Source organism: Argiope bruennichi, chromosome 6, assembly GCF_947563725.1.
Source record: "Argiope bruennichi chromosome 6, qqArgBrue1.1, whole genome shotgun sequence".
NCBI lineage: Eukaryota > Metazoa > Arthropoda > Arachnida > Araneae > Araneidae > Argiope > Argiope bruennichi.
Window position 1 is genome coordinate 133,264,762 of NC_079156.1, and position 16,099 is coordinate 133,280,860.

General features: G+C 31.2%; 2 protein-coding genes across 2 annotated transcripts; both read right to left on the reverse strand.

Annotated features, from left to right (window-relative positions):
* Nucleotides 1-7,879: 7,879 nt before the first annotated feature.
* LOC129972545 (protein slowmo-like) lies at nucleotides 7,880-9,708 on the reverse strand. Its single transcript, XM_056086719.1, has one exon. It carries the CDS (start codon nucleotides 9,706-9,708, stop codon nucleotides 9,037-9,039), a length of 672 nt encoding a protein of 223 aa, XP_055942694.1. The 3' UTR covers nucleotides 7,880-9,036.
* A 9-nt stretch (nucleotides 9,709-9,717) lies between these two features.
* LOC129972546 (transmembrane protein 203-like) lies at nucleotides 9,718-10,308 on the reverse strand. The gene has a single exon (XM_056086720.1). It carries the CDS (start codon nucleotides 10,120-10,122, stop codon nucleotides 9,718-9,720), a length of 405 nt encoding a protein of 134 aa, XP_055942695.1. The 5' UTR covers nucleotides 10,123-10,308.
* Nucleotides 10,309-16,099: the final 5,791 nt, after the last annotated feature.

The following is a 16,099-nucleotide window of genomic DNA, read 5'->3' on the forward strand; positions in this document are numbered from 1 at the left end:
AAAAATTTTTATTTAAAAAAAAATAATCTCAGAACGTGTCATAATAATTACTTCAATGTATTACGATAATCCCTTCTGCTTAATTACAAAAAAAAAAAAAAAAAAAAAAAATCTTCTTTGAATGTTTAGTTTTCAACAAAAAACAAAATAGAATCTTCTTAAATGATATTATTACCCTACTTTAAATCATTTTATTAGAATAGATAGTAATTAAAATCCTTTTCTTTATTACAATATTCTCTTTTGTATTTTATTTATTTTTGGAGAGATTTGATAAGAAATACTCAAATTTTAATAACATTTTCAAAACATTATACGAGTTTCAATGATCAATCAATGCGTTTGATTTCGGGCTCTATTTATATAACTGTGAATTGAAATTACAAACACAATTTTTTCTTATATCTATCTAAAACACTATAGAAATACTATAGGTTTTAGATAGCGCTTTATGAAATAACTCATTTTTTTTTTTAAAATTTTTCAAGTTAAGATGAGAAGGAATAAATGAAAATTCTCATTAAACAATGCACTACTGAAAAGAAATACTAATAAGAACTGCATACTAAATTATATATCCTAACAGCTGGAAGTATCATTTTCAATGCCCATGCTGACAACAACTATCCAAACCAATGTATAAATTTAGCAAATATGCATAAACATTCAGCGAGTTCCAATGACGTCCTTCGCAAATAAATAAGTGTAATAGTAGTAGCTTTACGTCATATCTTACGTCAGATACGCCTTCTTTCGAACCAGGAATAAATCATTTTGCTTTGAACTCATCAAAAAAAAAAAAAAAAAAAAGGAAAAGGAAAAGGAAGAAAAAAGAAGAGAAAGAGAGATACTAGTAATAAAGAATTATTAAACCTCACCATAACGAAAGCAGATCATTTCTTTTCGACTGAAAAATATGCTAATGAAATATTTGTACAATGATTAGAATTTTATAAAAAATTGACAAAAAAAATGACAAGGGAATTTATGCCAATTGAAAATCCTTCTCCATTCAAAAAATAGTCAAACAATAAGGCTGATATTACTACATATAATATTTCCGATGATTTTTTTTTTAATTGTTTGATATCTGAAGTACAGTGAAATTTAATGATTCAAAGCTGAGAGAATCATAATAAAAATCTGAATTTAAAAAAATTAGGCTAAACAATGGGTACAACAAAAGAAAACGATAATTGTAAGTAACTTTTTTAATTTAAACATTAAAGTATTTAACATTTAAATAAATAATATTAATGTAATAATTAATTAATAAACAAATAAATTTAATAAATAAAAAGATAATTACGATTAAAAATTTAAAAAATAATTTCATTTTATAATTAAGTAATTTTTTAAGCATTTTGAATAAAGCAAATCCACAATAAAACTTCAAAATAAACAGTTCAATTCAGATTTAAGGGAAATAAAATTTTATATATATACAGTGGCTCAAAAAATTGAGAGTACACCTTACTTTTACTTCATAAATCCGACTTTCATTATAAATAATACATTACTGGGAAGTGCAAACATGATTTTATATTTACACATAACAAATGGTTTAATTTAGAGTAAAAATAAAGAAAAATCAACGAAAAATTTCTAAATTGAAAATTTTCAGAAGCATTTTAAATAAACATACGCAGAATTTCGCCTCAAAAAATTGAGAATACACCAATGAAATTTTTGCAATATCACGCATAAAATAAAGTGTCACTATTAAATTGCATGTCTTTTGGCTCTTATAATGGCCTCTAAACGTCAAGGTACCGATTTGACCCATTTTTGGTGGTATTTGAAGATATTTTACCCCATTCTTCTTGCACCACTTGTTTTAAATGGGTGATGTTTATAATTTTGTGTCTTTGAACCCCTTTTTTGGGTATGGTCCACGAATATTCAATGGCATTGATGTCGGGGTACTGTGGTGGTGTGTGTAACTGCTATTTACATTGAAATAGCAGTTACACACACTACCCCGACTGAGTTACGTGTATTCTATTTGGGGTTGTTGTCTTACTGGAAAATGAAATTTACATCTAAACCCAAATTTTTAGCACTTTCCTTTAGATTGCTGCGAAGTATATCCAAGTAAACCGTATCATTTATAATGCCATCTATAAAAATTAAATTTCCTACCCCGATTGAAGCCATGTAACCTCAAATCATCACGGAGTCACCATCATGTTTAACTGTAGGACGTAAATTTTTTGGATACAAAGCAGTATTAGGCTTTCTCCATGCAGTAAGATGATTGTCCACTGCCAAAAATGTTGAGGTTTCTTTCATTACTAAATATAGATTTCTTCCAAAGGTTATTGGTCTTCAATTGATGAGTTTTTGCAAACTTCAAATGCTTTTTCTGAATTTGCAAGCTGGTGAACGGTTTCTCTCTAACAATGCTACTTTTATATCCAGCTTGTTTAATGGCATTTAGCACAGTTTCAGCACTTACACTTCTGCCTATGATTTGAAAAATTTCTTCAACAAGTTGGATGAACCATATGATAGCAGCAATCTAAAGGAAAGTGTAAAAAATTTGGGTTTAGATGGAAATTCCATTTTTCAGCAGAACAACAACCCCAAACAGAATGCACGTAACGTCAAAATATGGTGTCTTTTTCAATGTAAATAGCAGTTACACACACCACCACAGTACCCTGACATCAATGCTATTGATACTCGAAAAAATGGTTCAAAAATACAAAATTAGAAACAAAACCCATTTAAAACAAGTGGTGCAAGAAGAATAGGGTAAATTATCTTCAGATACCACCAAAAATGGGTCAAATCGATACCGTGACGTTTAGAGGCCATTATAAGAGCCAAAAGACATGCAATTTAATAGTGACACTTTATTTCTATGCGTGATATTGCAAAAATTTCATTGGTGTATATTCAATTTTTTGAGGCAAAATTCTGCGTATGTTTATTTAAAATGCTTCTGAAATTTTTCAATTTAGAAATTTTTCGTTGATTTTTCTTTATTTTTACTCTAAATTAAAATATTTGTTATGTGTAAAAATAAAAGCAAGTTTGCACTTCCCGTTAATGTGTTATTTATATTCAAAGTCGCATTTATCAAGTAAACGTAAGGTGTACTCTCAATTTTTTGAGCCACTGTATATATAAAGATACATCTTTATTGTTTTCTTTTATTGAATACAATGTATTGCAATTAGGTCTTAGAATGAATTTAGACTTTTAAAAATTACTTCCTTACGGTCATTATGAGAACAAATTGAGGATGTTTTTAGTTAAAAAAAAAAATAATTCAGAAATACAAATAATTTTCAACTTTGACTTCTAATTAACTAAATTGAATTCGAATTACAAACAATATTTAAACATTATATTTGGATATAAAGGATCCGTAGAAAATCTTCGGATTACCGACGAATTTGAATTAAAACAGTTCTGTTTAAAAGAGTGGTATTACATATCAAAAATATAAAAAGACATACCCGCAAAATTTCCCAGATTAATTAGTTAAATTTATTCTCTTCCAACAATTTTACGTTTTACTGGTAATCATATATTTTAATGCTTTATTTTTTATAAATGTAACGTTAAAGCTCCCACTTTTTAAAATCGGGTGTTGAAATATATACTCGAATAGGTTTTTCAAATGGGAAACAGATTTCATCCAGTAAAGTGGATAAAAATGACTTCAGTCAACTGAATTATAATATCATCATAAGTAAAAATGACTTAATGATGAAATTCTGGAATGAGCCGAGAGATGAATCATTTCAGTTCGATAATCAATTTTAGTATCCAGATGTGACAGTCATTATTCCAAAGGAATCTTTATAATTACAATTTATAATAATTTTAATTTTAACAATTTTTATAATAACAATTGCACAATATACAGTGTAGTATATCGAAATGCAACACAGTTTGTTGCGTTCGCAAAATGTTATCTTATCTTTTTTTTTTTTTTTTTTTTTTTTTTTTTTCTTTTGAATATATTTTTAGGGAGCAGATAAACTATTGAAAAATTATCTGGATTTTTTTTTATCTATATCATTGAATTTTTTTATTTATGACATCGGATTTTCACTTCCTTGCATATGAAGTATATAAAGAGAAAATACCGAGTTCTAAAGTACTCGTTGAGAAATTCGATTTCAAAATCATGATCTCCTAGATTTACACTTCTGTAAATCCGAAAGATATATTATTCCTTCCTCGTATATGAAATATAAAGAAAATATTGTAATCATCCAAAAGCAAGATTTTAACGAATTTCCACATTTTAGGTCTACTTCAGTATGAAAAACACATTTTTCCGCATTATGTCTATCTTTCAGTGAAAGCTACGAACTGGACGGATGAAATTTGATATATGGAATGACCAGCGTGTTTCTCAATTTCTATCCAATTTTGGGCGGAATTCATTATCAGGAAGTCCGTCCGTTGAACTGTTCGAATAAAAGTAAACTCGATCACTGCAAAACGCAAAAAGATAGGTAAATAAAACTGGCGCACAGAACGAACTAAAATACAGATACCTATCGAATTTTGAACCAAATCCGTCTAGCAAACGACTATACATTTTATCCGTATAGCTCAAACAGCTTTTTTTGAATGATCGTGTTCAGACAGACATAAGTCCGACCAGAGGGAAAGATTCCCCCAATACTTTCTTACACTCTCCAATAAAGATGTTATTCTTCTCATTTCTAAATAAAACTGTGGACCATCCATGAATGCTCAATTGAAAGCCATGAATGCTCAATTTTTTATTTTCAGAGTCCCACACTAGAGAGTTATGTGTTTTGTAACACAATATAGAAAATCGGAACTTGTGATTGGCGAACAAAAAATACGATTAAGCCTATTAGCGTGAGATCTTAGGCAATTTTTTCCAGCGATTCATCGTTAAGATGCAGTTAATACATAAATACCAGAAAACCGATTATGTATTTTTGGACGTATTTTTCCTATCTGAAAACAAATTTAACACAATTATAATTCTAATCATAAGATCACAAACTAAATATTATTTAATCGCGTTTTTGAGTTGGAGCATGCGACAGTACAGGTAAACAAAAGGGCAATTCTTTGATACATGTGAATCTATACTTTAGAAGCTAAAACTCTATGTACTAAATTTCATCTATCTAGACTTTTTGTTTTGTACTTGCAGTGTTAACTTTTATTCAGATAGTTGGACAGAAAAATGTCCTCTGAATGGATTTATTTAAAATAGATAGAAATCTACACATTTGGTCTGAAATCCATATAACAATTTTTATCCACCGGGCTAAAAGCATTTTTAAATGGTCTTTTACACAGATATAATTCCAGAAGTGTTTTTTCGGAATTAGAGGTTCGAGAACTGAAGGTTAATCAAAATGACGAAACACAACTTTTTGATTAATATAATGCTTTCTCTTTGTATATTCTTAATATAGGAGGAAATAAGAAAAAAAGTTATTTTTTTATAAAATATATAAATAAAAATGAATGGGCTAGTATTATTTGCAATCTAAATATTCAAAACGATTAAATATATAACACATAATATTCCTGATTCAAATCTATGTATTTAATATATAATAATATTGAATGGTTCATGACATTTGATAGCTTGAGCTTGATCACTTACCAAAAGCTAGTTTCCATCACAAATCTTCAAAACTAAATATTTCTTAATAAGTGATGCTTTTGCCAATACTTGTGTCTACTTACCATCAACACTTTTTTATTAGATATCAGTATAAATATGAAGAAGTGAAAATGTGCATTTCATCATCTCAAGTGATTTCTTACTTCAGTAAAAGCAAGAATGCTTTTCGATTCGCCAGAAAGATATTTGCTTGAGTGAAGGAAAAATGCACAAATAGTTTATGAAGTTCAGATCATTTCGATCCATAACGGTTGCTGCCGGCCCAATGAAAACGCTCATTACAAATAATCACAGTGTTAGCATTCGTGAAATAGCAGGAACTTGAAATGTTGAATTCGACTATTTGTGAGACTTAGTTTTAAAAATTGTATTGATGTTTTGTTACCTCCGCAAATGAACCAGTTAAATTGCTTTTCAAGAGTCAAGAAAAAGATGCACAATTTTGTGTCATAACAAATACATACATCATGAGTAAATAATAATAATTCCCATTTGGAACTTAAATTACAAATTTAAAATAAAGTCATTTCTTTAAAGTATCATTTCATATTACATTATGTTTGACAAATATACTTGTCATTGTTTAATGTGTGGTGTGCAGTTTCGACATACACTTTCCAAAGACGTCAAAATATTTAACTGTTCAGGAGAAAAATTTCAAATGTATCACATTTCCATTGACCGTCTATTATTCAAGCTTCATGAAAACTGTTCATTCAAAAGATAGATAATACCGAGCGATTCATTACCGATTGCCTACAGCAATCGGTAATGAATCGCTTATTATAGCCAAAGTGCAATCAATTTTATGTGTAAAAAATAATATCCATTTAAAAGAGAAAAAAATACTTTCACTTATTCTTACTGCAACAGAAATTCCCACAAGTTTGGAACTTATTTATGATAAAATAAATTTATGCCAGAGAATTATGTTATTTGTTGTACCATTCTCCGGATCCTCTTTATAATTTGCAACAAAACTTTTCATGTAAATAAAATTCAATTTGCAATTTATGGTGAGTATGGCTCCTAAATGATCACATTATAAAAATTCAGAAAGTTAGTTGGAAAAGATATATTAAAAAGTTTGAATACTCAATGAAAACAATATTAAGTTTTGAAAAATCACTGTAAATGACACACCTTTTTAAAAAAAATAAATTTGAGTTAAAGGAATTAAAGTCTCCTTTAAATATAAAGGGAGAAAATGCATAATTACTTTCAGATGAAGATATTTTTTCTGTGCCTGGTTAATTTCTATTGGGAAAATTTTTCAGGGAATCTTCAGATTCGATATATAAAAGTTTTTCATCTAATAAAGGTAAAATTTTGGAAGGATTATAGTCAAATAGATAAAACAAAAAAATTGCTATTTCTGCAATAACTAGTCCATAATCCCAAATGTAAAACTAATATATATTAAGATAGAAAGACCTCTAGAATCAACTAAACATTTATGTAATTTAAAACCGAGATTTCAATTATTGTTATTTCTGGCTAGTGAGACCACTACACATTTGCAATTTTCAATATTGATGCTATCGCATTAATAGCAACCTGGTAAAATGGTAAAGAAGATGTCAAAAAGATTTGATAGATCTTTAACTAATATCTGCTCACAAAAAGTACAAATTTCTTCTATTTAAATTATAACAAGAAATTTAAATTTTTGGTATAAAATCCAATTTAGTTACTGCATTCCTTTGCTTACAAAATTAGTTTAAGTAGCAATTAAATCATATTTCTATTTTCAAAGTACTTCACTGATCTAAAAATTATCTTATTATCGAAGTACTTAAAAGCAATGTAATGCTGATGGTGCTGCACAATTTGAAAAGAGATAAAAATTGAAGTGCAGAATACTGAACTGTGCTTTCAGTAAAATTTCAAAAAGCCTAATTAGTTTTCAATGGCAAAAGGTTAAAAACAAGGTAATGGCAAAAAAGGTGGGTCACTATAGTTAGATATGTACTAAATGAAGATATTAATGATTCAAGTGTCATACTTTTCATCCGATAGAAACTTCAATAAAACTACAGAATATGGTACAGATTTTTTTTTTCTTTTAATCAATGTTAGTCAACCAGTAGAAATCTCACCAAAAATGAAAAATTGTTGGATTATCACATTTGGCATTGATGCTATATTCTTTAAAACTTAAATAGTTAAAAAAAATCTAATGAGTAAAATTCAAAACATAAAATAAAACAGAATTACTTTTTAAAAAGAAAAAAAGACTTCGAATGCAATCATATTTATTTGTGCATCAAACAGGCTTAAAATACTAGTTTCATGAGCAACTGCAACCAACAGCTTGGCTTTGTTTAAGTATTAGCTATAAAACTCTTAAGAAATGTATAAATAACATAAATAATTTATTGACATCATAAAATGGAAGTTTGCAAACATTAAATTTTGAAAAGGATTCTTCACAAAAAAAATTGCATCAGAATTTAGTAAGCATATTATTCTATTATTAAAAACATTACTAAAATCGAAATACACAGATTGAATTTTCATCTTTAAAGATAACAATTTTAAATATTCTGAAGAAATTTATCTAACTACAACATAATTTTTCTAAACTAGTGAAGCTTTTGTATAAATAATTTTTGTACAGTTACTTAAAAGTTAGGTTTGGAAATTCAAATTAAATTTCTAGAAATATTTATCAATTTCAACATAGAAAATTAAAATATTGAATGTTTCTATCAGAAATCAAAATACTGTAGAAAGATCGGAAATAATCATGGATCTATTGTACAGAATCATAAAATGCCAATTTCAATAATAAATATTTTTTTTACATTTATGAAGAAAATTTTTAAAAAATTGTAACCACTTATGCTTTGTAAGAAAAATTATATTTTCAAACTGTGATGGACAAGAACATTATTATGAATAAAATATATCTCTTACTAAGTATAAAAGTATACAAATTGGCATTTGATAAGGCTGAATTACAGTTTTATTATAAAATTATTCTGTTATGTACACTTCAATTCAGCTCTAATAATATGTTTTTAAAAAAAGTTTTTTCCAACTAAAAATAGTAATCTTTTCTGAAAATAAAACATTAGCTTATAATAAATATAATTATATCTCATCTCTATTACATGGTTATGATACTGTACAAGTGAGTATTTCGACAATTTCTACAATTTTAAAATTTAACGTACAAGATTCCATTACCTCTCCGTGTGGGAGAGGAAAGCAGTTTCTTTGTAAACTGTATTCCCGAGTCTCATGCTATCCACACATTTCTAAAAGTAATATCTCTAATTGCCATGGTTTGACCTCCATTATTTGGCAGAACAACCAGAATGTTTAATGCAATAATTTTTATTAAACTAAAATGTCCTATTAATTTGAAAAAATCCTAGCATTTTTAAATATCATTTCTCAAAATGAAGATTTGGTAAAGTCTCCTCTGCAAAATGATTAAATTCGTTCATTCCCTTCTTTGCTGATGTTGTCAAATCTTCGACAACAGAGATACCTTTTTTGGCAGTCACAGTAAATTCATCCATTCCTTTCACAGTTTTCTGCGTTAATTCCTGAACTTCATTATTAATCTTTCCTATAACCCATTCCATTGCCTGACGACCTTTGTTGGCATTTGACGAAATCATTTTTGTCAAATAATCCTCAATATAGCTGCTTAAAGGCACATTCTTGATGGTGACAACTGCCTCTTGCTTGAGAAGAGTGCAGTCCACTTTGGAAGGGTGGGGACTGTAAGTGAGCTTTTCCACAACAGACACTTCATTACAGAAAGTTATGTTTTTTGTCAGCAAGGTCATTATCTTTTTTCGTGGATTCACTTCGGAATGTTCACTGGCATAACATGTTTTATCAGCTCCTAACAATGTTGAAGCCCAGCTGGGAAGACCCCACTTGGAGCTGATGAGCCTATGTGTCTGCAGCACACCATTGGAGACTTTGCGGTCAACAATGTCAATAGCTTCTACAGCTGGATTCATTGGATTGGGATACTTTCGCCATGCTGCCTGGGTTACAGTTTCCCACGGATGCTGGAATGTATGTTCAGATGTCCAAATTTTCATTTCGCAATATTAATTCAACTGGCAAGATCTAATGATTATCAATATCAACAAAGTAATCAAGGGAGATGCAGCTTCGATGTATCTCAAATTCTTTTGACCTTCTAACTTCAAACACAATAGGAGCTTGAAAAGAAATACTAAGAGAAGTTGAATAAAACTCCACGATGATCTGAGAGCAGCAGCTTTGTACAGTCCTTCCAGATATTGGCGTATGAAGACGATAACACACAAGTAGGCGTTCAGTCCGTCACAAATGAATAAAGGCACAAACGTAGACCACCAGGATATAGAGATGTAGTTCTCAAGCTTGAAGGTTGTCAATACAGAAAAAACAGTCAGTGCAACTAGATTCAAAAGCAATTCGATCAAAGTTAAACCAAGCCACCTTAGCAAATTCCGTAGGGTTACGATCATAACTATTCATAGTAAAGATAATTTTAAATTCCCATTAGGAATATCTACCAATTTTATATATTTCAGATGTTTCTATTATATTAAATTAATAAAATTATTTATAAATATTAATATTAAAGTGACCTTTACCTTTCGTAGGAAAGGAAAGTTGCATAAGATCCACTCAAGGATTTTTCGCGAGAAGGAAAGAAAGTTAGAAGTGAAAGTTTCTTTTTTATTCCGTTTACAGAAATTTCCAGTTCAAAAATTAACAAATAAAAATTTTAATTTTTTCCAAAGTTGGAGATTTAAATAGAGGATTAATTCCCTTTCTTAAAAATAGTTATATAAATTATCTAAATGGTCTCCAATGAAAGAATATTTATTCCGATATAATATATAAGTTCATATTGCCGCCTTAATGGCATAAAATTTAAATTACACTAAAATAGTACCTAATTAGGGATGATGAAGATCTGTCATTTAGAATAACCAGTAATGAAATTAATTCTAACGACCACCTTCTGCGAGCATGTAGTGTATCTGACGAGCATAGGAATAAGCTTCGAATATCTTTGGGTATTAGCGACCTCCATGTTGAAAATGTATTAATATTTTATTTTATTTATTTGTTTATTTTAGAATGGCAACGTTATTTAAGAAATATTTTTTGCTGTCTCATTTTGTAGATGGCAACTTGTAGATCAATCCCAAGATGGAATAAACAAAGTTTGAATTTTTTACCGGTGGGATATCGTTTTTCTATTTTAATATAAAAAGCGAAAGAAAACGGTGTTTTTCTTAGGCAGCTTTAACATTTTTTGGCGTCCGCGACAGGACTTTCTCGAAACAAAATAAATCAAGATGTTTCAAGCAATAAAAGGTTTTAAAAAAGAAGATCTGAAATACGTTGCGTCTGAAATTGGAGAAGACGTATCAGAAAATATTACGATAGTTGGATTAAAAGATCTTATTTTAAAAAGTTGTGAATATAAGAATGATCCAGAATTCGTTCAAGAACTTTTAAGTAATGTTATTTCGGAAAGGAAATTAAAAGAAGAAACCGAAAAAGAAGATAAAAGATTGCAGCTTGAAGCTGAAAAGGAAGATAGAAGATTGCAGCTTGAAGCTGAAAAGGAAGATAGAAGATTGCAGCTTGAAGCTGAAAAGGAAGATAGAAGATTGCAGCTTGAAATTGAAAAAGAAATAGAATTGGCAAGAATACAATCTCAAAATAGAGGTCAGTCATTTTCTGCTAATTCTACTGCTGATTTAAATAATTATAAGAGAAAGTTTACACTGCCTAGATTAGAATTTAGACAATTTGGCGACGATATTAAAGATTGGCTCCCATTTTGGAGTCAATTTGAGCAAATACATAAAGATGAGGATATCGCACCAGAAGACAAATTTCAGTACCTAGTTCAAGCAACAATTTCTGGTTCTCGTGCTAGAGAGGTTGTTGAAAGTTTTCCGCCAACTGGCGCCAACTATCAAAAGGCTATTGATGGTTTAAAATCGCGTTTTGGTAGAGAAGATATTTTAGTGGAAGTATATGTGAGAGAATTATTAAAATTAATTATTTCTGTGCAAACAAAAGAAACATTTTCATTAACTTCTTTGTATGATAAGCTTGAATCATATTTACGAGCATTAGAAACATTAGGTGTAACCACAGATAAATGTGCATCCATTTTGTATCCTATGGTTGAATCGTGTTTCCCAGCTGAATTTTTAAAGGCTTGGAATCGTAGTAATATTTCCAGTATTAACTCTGACGCGAAAGGAAGATTGGATAATTTGATGCAATTTTTGAAAACGGAAGTTGAAGGAGAAGAAAGAATATGTTTGGCTGTAGCCGGTTTCGGTTTAGGAAAGGGCCAAGAATACAGACCTTTGAAAAAGAAACAATATAGCTCGGAGAATTTGAGAAATAAAGTACCTACAGCTATAGGTTTGTTAACGACTGCTGCAGATAAATATGTAAAGAAATCTTGCGTTTTTTGCGGTGGTAAGCATTCAAGTTCAGATTGCTTTACGGCTCAAAAAATGACTCTATCGGAAAGACAAAAAATAGTCAAGGAAAAACGATGCTGCTTTGCATGTTTATCGCCATTTCACGCAGTTAAAAGATGCCGAGCAGTTTTAAAATGCCTGATATGTTCTAAAAAACATTTTCCTATAATGTGTGATGTGCTTGATTCGCAAAAGATGTCTGTAGAGGGAAAAGAAGATAAACCCGCACTAGATGTTAATATGGCTAATTTTAATAAACACAGCCCTAAGATATTTCTTCAAACTCTCAAAGCTAAACTGGTATCGGATAATAAACAGAAAATTGTGAGGTTACTTTTTGATTCTGCATCACATAAATCTTACATTTTGAAAAGTGTAGCTGAAGAAATGAATTATACACCCGTTCGATGTGAAAAATTGGTACATTCTCTTTTTGGTGGCGTTATCACTAATGAATTTAAACATAATTGTTATAAAGTAAAATTGAGAAATTTGATTGGAAATTTCGGCTGTAATTTTGAAGTTCTGGATCAATCTATCATTTGTGACAATATTAGACCGGTTTTTAAAGGTCCCTGGATAAAAGAATTAGAGGAAAATCAGATTAATCTAACTGATATTAGCGATACTTGTGAAGGCATTGATATTCTAATTGGAGCTGACGTTATGGGGAAGATGTTAACTGGCAAAAGAAAAGTCTTATCTTCAGGTCTTGTCGCTGTAGAAACTTTCTTAGGATGGACCTTAATGGGTAAGGTACCACAGGAAGAATCTTCGGAAGAAAACCTGGCTTTAACAGTGCTGTCCTTATTTGTAAATGAAGCTGAAATCACAAATTTATGGAAATTAGATTCAATCGGAATCAATGATCCTGTTGAGAAAAAATCTAAGGACGAGATTGATCTTCGGACCAAGGAGCATTTTCTAGAAACGGTAACAATTAATAAAGATGGTCGATATGAGGTTTGTTTACCATGGTCTGATGATAAGTCACCTTTGCCCGACAACTTGGATTTGGCGAGGAAAAGGCTCGACTACACTACCTCAAAACTTATAGCTATGAATATGTATGAGAAATATGAAAATATTCTTCTAAATTGGTTAGATGAAGACATAATCGAGGAAGTTCCTACCAACGAAATGAACTCTTATGGTAATTATTTACCTCACCGTGCAGTGATAAAACTAAGCAGCAGCACTACTCCAATTCGTCCGGTGTTTGACGCTTCAGCGAGATTAGCAAATTATCCATCTTTGAATCAGTGCTTGGAATGTGGTCCTAATCTCATTGAGCTTATTCCAAATATTCTTCTTCGATTCAGAGAGGGACAGCTTGGCGTTATAGCTGACATCAGGAAAGCTTTTCTGCAAATTAGTATTCGTAAAGAGGATAGAGACTTCCTTCGGTTTTTGTGGTGGGAAAATAGAGAAGAAAAGAAATTGAGAGTTTTTCGTCACACAAGAGTTGTTTTTGGGGTAAAATGTAGCCCTTTTCTTTTAGCTTCAGTAATTGAGTACCATATTCAAAAATGTGAAGGATTTGAAAAATCTTTGAAAAAAAGACTTTTGGAGAGTTTCTACATTGATAATGTCGTTACTAGTGTCGACAGTAAAGACCAATTAGATCGATTCATTGACAATTCTAAAACCTTGATGGCAAAAGGTGGTTTTGATCTTAGAGAATGGGAATGGTCTGGCGACTGTGAAACTAATTCAAAGGAAGGTATTAGGTCTTATTTGGAATAAGAAATTAGACACTTTGAAAATTAACATGAAATGGCTGGATGGCATTAATGTGGAAAAAGTAACTAAAAGGAGTATATTATCTACAGTACATAAAGTATTTGATCCTTTTGGATTCACTGCACCAGTGATGCTCTGTCCGAAAATAATGCTACAAAAGGCATGGACATTAGGCACAAGTTGGGATGAAGAAGTAACTGGTGAGCTTCGTAAAGAATTTCTACAGTGGTTTCAAGAACTTAAGCATTTGTCTGACATACAGATTCCTAGGTGTGTTCAAGCATCTTCAAAAGATATAAGCAACTGCACTATTCATACGTTTGTTGATGGAAGCAAAGATGCATATGCTGCTGTTACATTCCTTAGAATAGAAAATAATGGTCGAATCGAGCTATTTCTACTTGCAGCGAAATCTCGAGTGGCTCCTTTAAGAGGCACAACTATCCCAAGAATGGAACTTCTTGCGGCGGTGATTGGAGCGAGGCTAGCGAATTCAGTTGTTGAAGCTCTTGGTTGGAAAAATGTTACGATATATTACTGGAGTGATTCTACAACAGTGCTTGCATGGATATTACGAGAAGAAAATTGGTCTGTCTTCGTTAGGAACAGAGTCCAAGAGATAAGGAAGTTGAGTAATCCTACATCATGGAGACACATACCTGGTGATAAGAATCCGGCAGATTTACCTTCCAGGGGCTGCAAGGCAAAACATCTAGTCTCCCTAAGATGGTGGGAGGGTCCACAATGGATGAAAAATGCTTTTGAATTTCAAAACATTATGGGTTCCACCAACCATGATTGGAATGAAGAAGAGATTAGAAAGGAAAAGTCTAAGACGACTTTTATATTATCAAATAATGAAGCCTGTGGTGTTGCAAACTGGTACTACAGATATTTTTCGAACTATGATAGAATAGTTCGTCTTGTTGCATGGATCCTCCGCTTCATGAACAACTGCAAAAATATAACTGAGAAGAAGCATGGTGAATTAACCGCTACAGAATTTCAGGAAGCAGAAATGAAGGTTTTATTTATGATACAGAATGAGTCTTTTCTCCCAGAAGAAGAAAAGAGATTAAAAACCCTACAAGTATTTAAAGACGATCTTGGCATCATCCGTTTGAAAACTAAAATTATTTATCGCAAGGACAGTGAAGATTTTCTTAAACCTATTGTTCTTCCTCCGAATCATGAAGTGGTAAAGCGGTTAATCTATAATGCTCACGTTAAGAACTGTCATGCTGGAGTCCAGATACTATTGAATGCACTTAGAGAAAAGTACTGGATCCTAAATGGAAGAAAAGCGGTGAAACATGTGGTGGCCAATTGCATTACGTGTAAAAGATATAGCTCAAAGAACATAGAAGTTATAAGTCCCCCCCTTCCAGAAAATAGAGTAAAGGATGCTGCGGTGTTTCAGATAACTGGCGTTGATATGGCTGGACCTTTATTCCTTAAAGACAAGAAGAGCTGGGTTCTGATTTTTACTTGTGCAGTGTACAGAGCAGTTCATTTCGAGCTTGTTACTGCTGCATCGACTGATGTTTTTTTAATGGCCTTTAGGAGATTTGTTTCTCGCAGAGGAAGATGCACAACAATATACTGCGATAATGGCTCCAATTTTGTTGGAGCAGCCAACTATTTAAAACAACTGGATTGGAACCGCATCCAAAAATATGGAGCAATAAACTCTATTGACTGGAAGTTTAATCCTCCAACTGCTGCCTGGTGGGGCGGATGGTGGGAGAGATTAATTAGAATTTTAAAAGATCTTTTGAAGAAAGTGTTAGGACAGGCACGTCTCAATTATGAGGAGATGATAACGGTTTTGGCAGACTGCGAGCGTGTAATCAACTCAAGACCTCTAACTTACATTTGCGAAGAGGAAGCTATAAAACCAATTTCTCCATCGATGTTCATACAAGATGTGCATGAATGCAATCTTCCTGATATAGATGCTGTAGAGCAAAATTCTGTGAGCAATAGATTCAAATACAGACAAGCAGTGCTTAAAGACTTAAGAAATCGCTTCAGATCTGAGTATTTGGGTGCTCTCATACAGCGGAGAAATAAAAAATCAAGAAAATGTACAGTTACTGTTGGTGACATTGTTATGGTGGGAGCAGATAATAAAAAGAGACTTGTCTGGCCTTTAGGTCGTATCACAGAAATCATACCAGGTAAAGATGGACATGTACGACTTGTTCGAGTGCAAACTTCACAGCAGAATTTCCTGCGA

Excerpts from the sequence above, each read along its gene's own strand:
- LOC129972545 (XM_056086719.1), bottom strand. The coding sequence starts at position 9,708 with ATGAAAATTTGGACATCTGAACATACATTCCAGCATCCGTGGGAAACT.
- LOC129972546 (XM_056086720.1), bottom strand. The coding sequence starts at position 10,122 with ATGATCGTAACCCTACGGAATTTGCTAAGGTGGCTTGGTTTAACTTTG.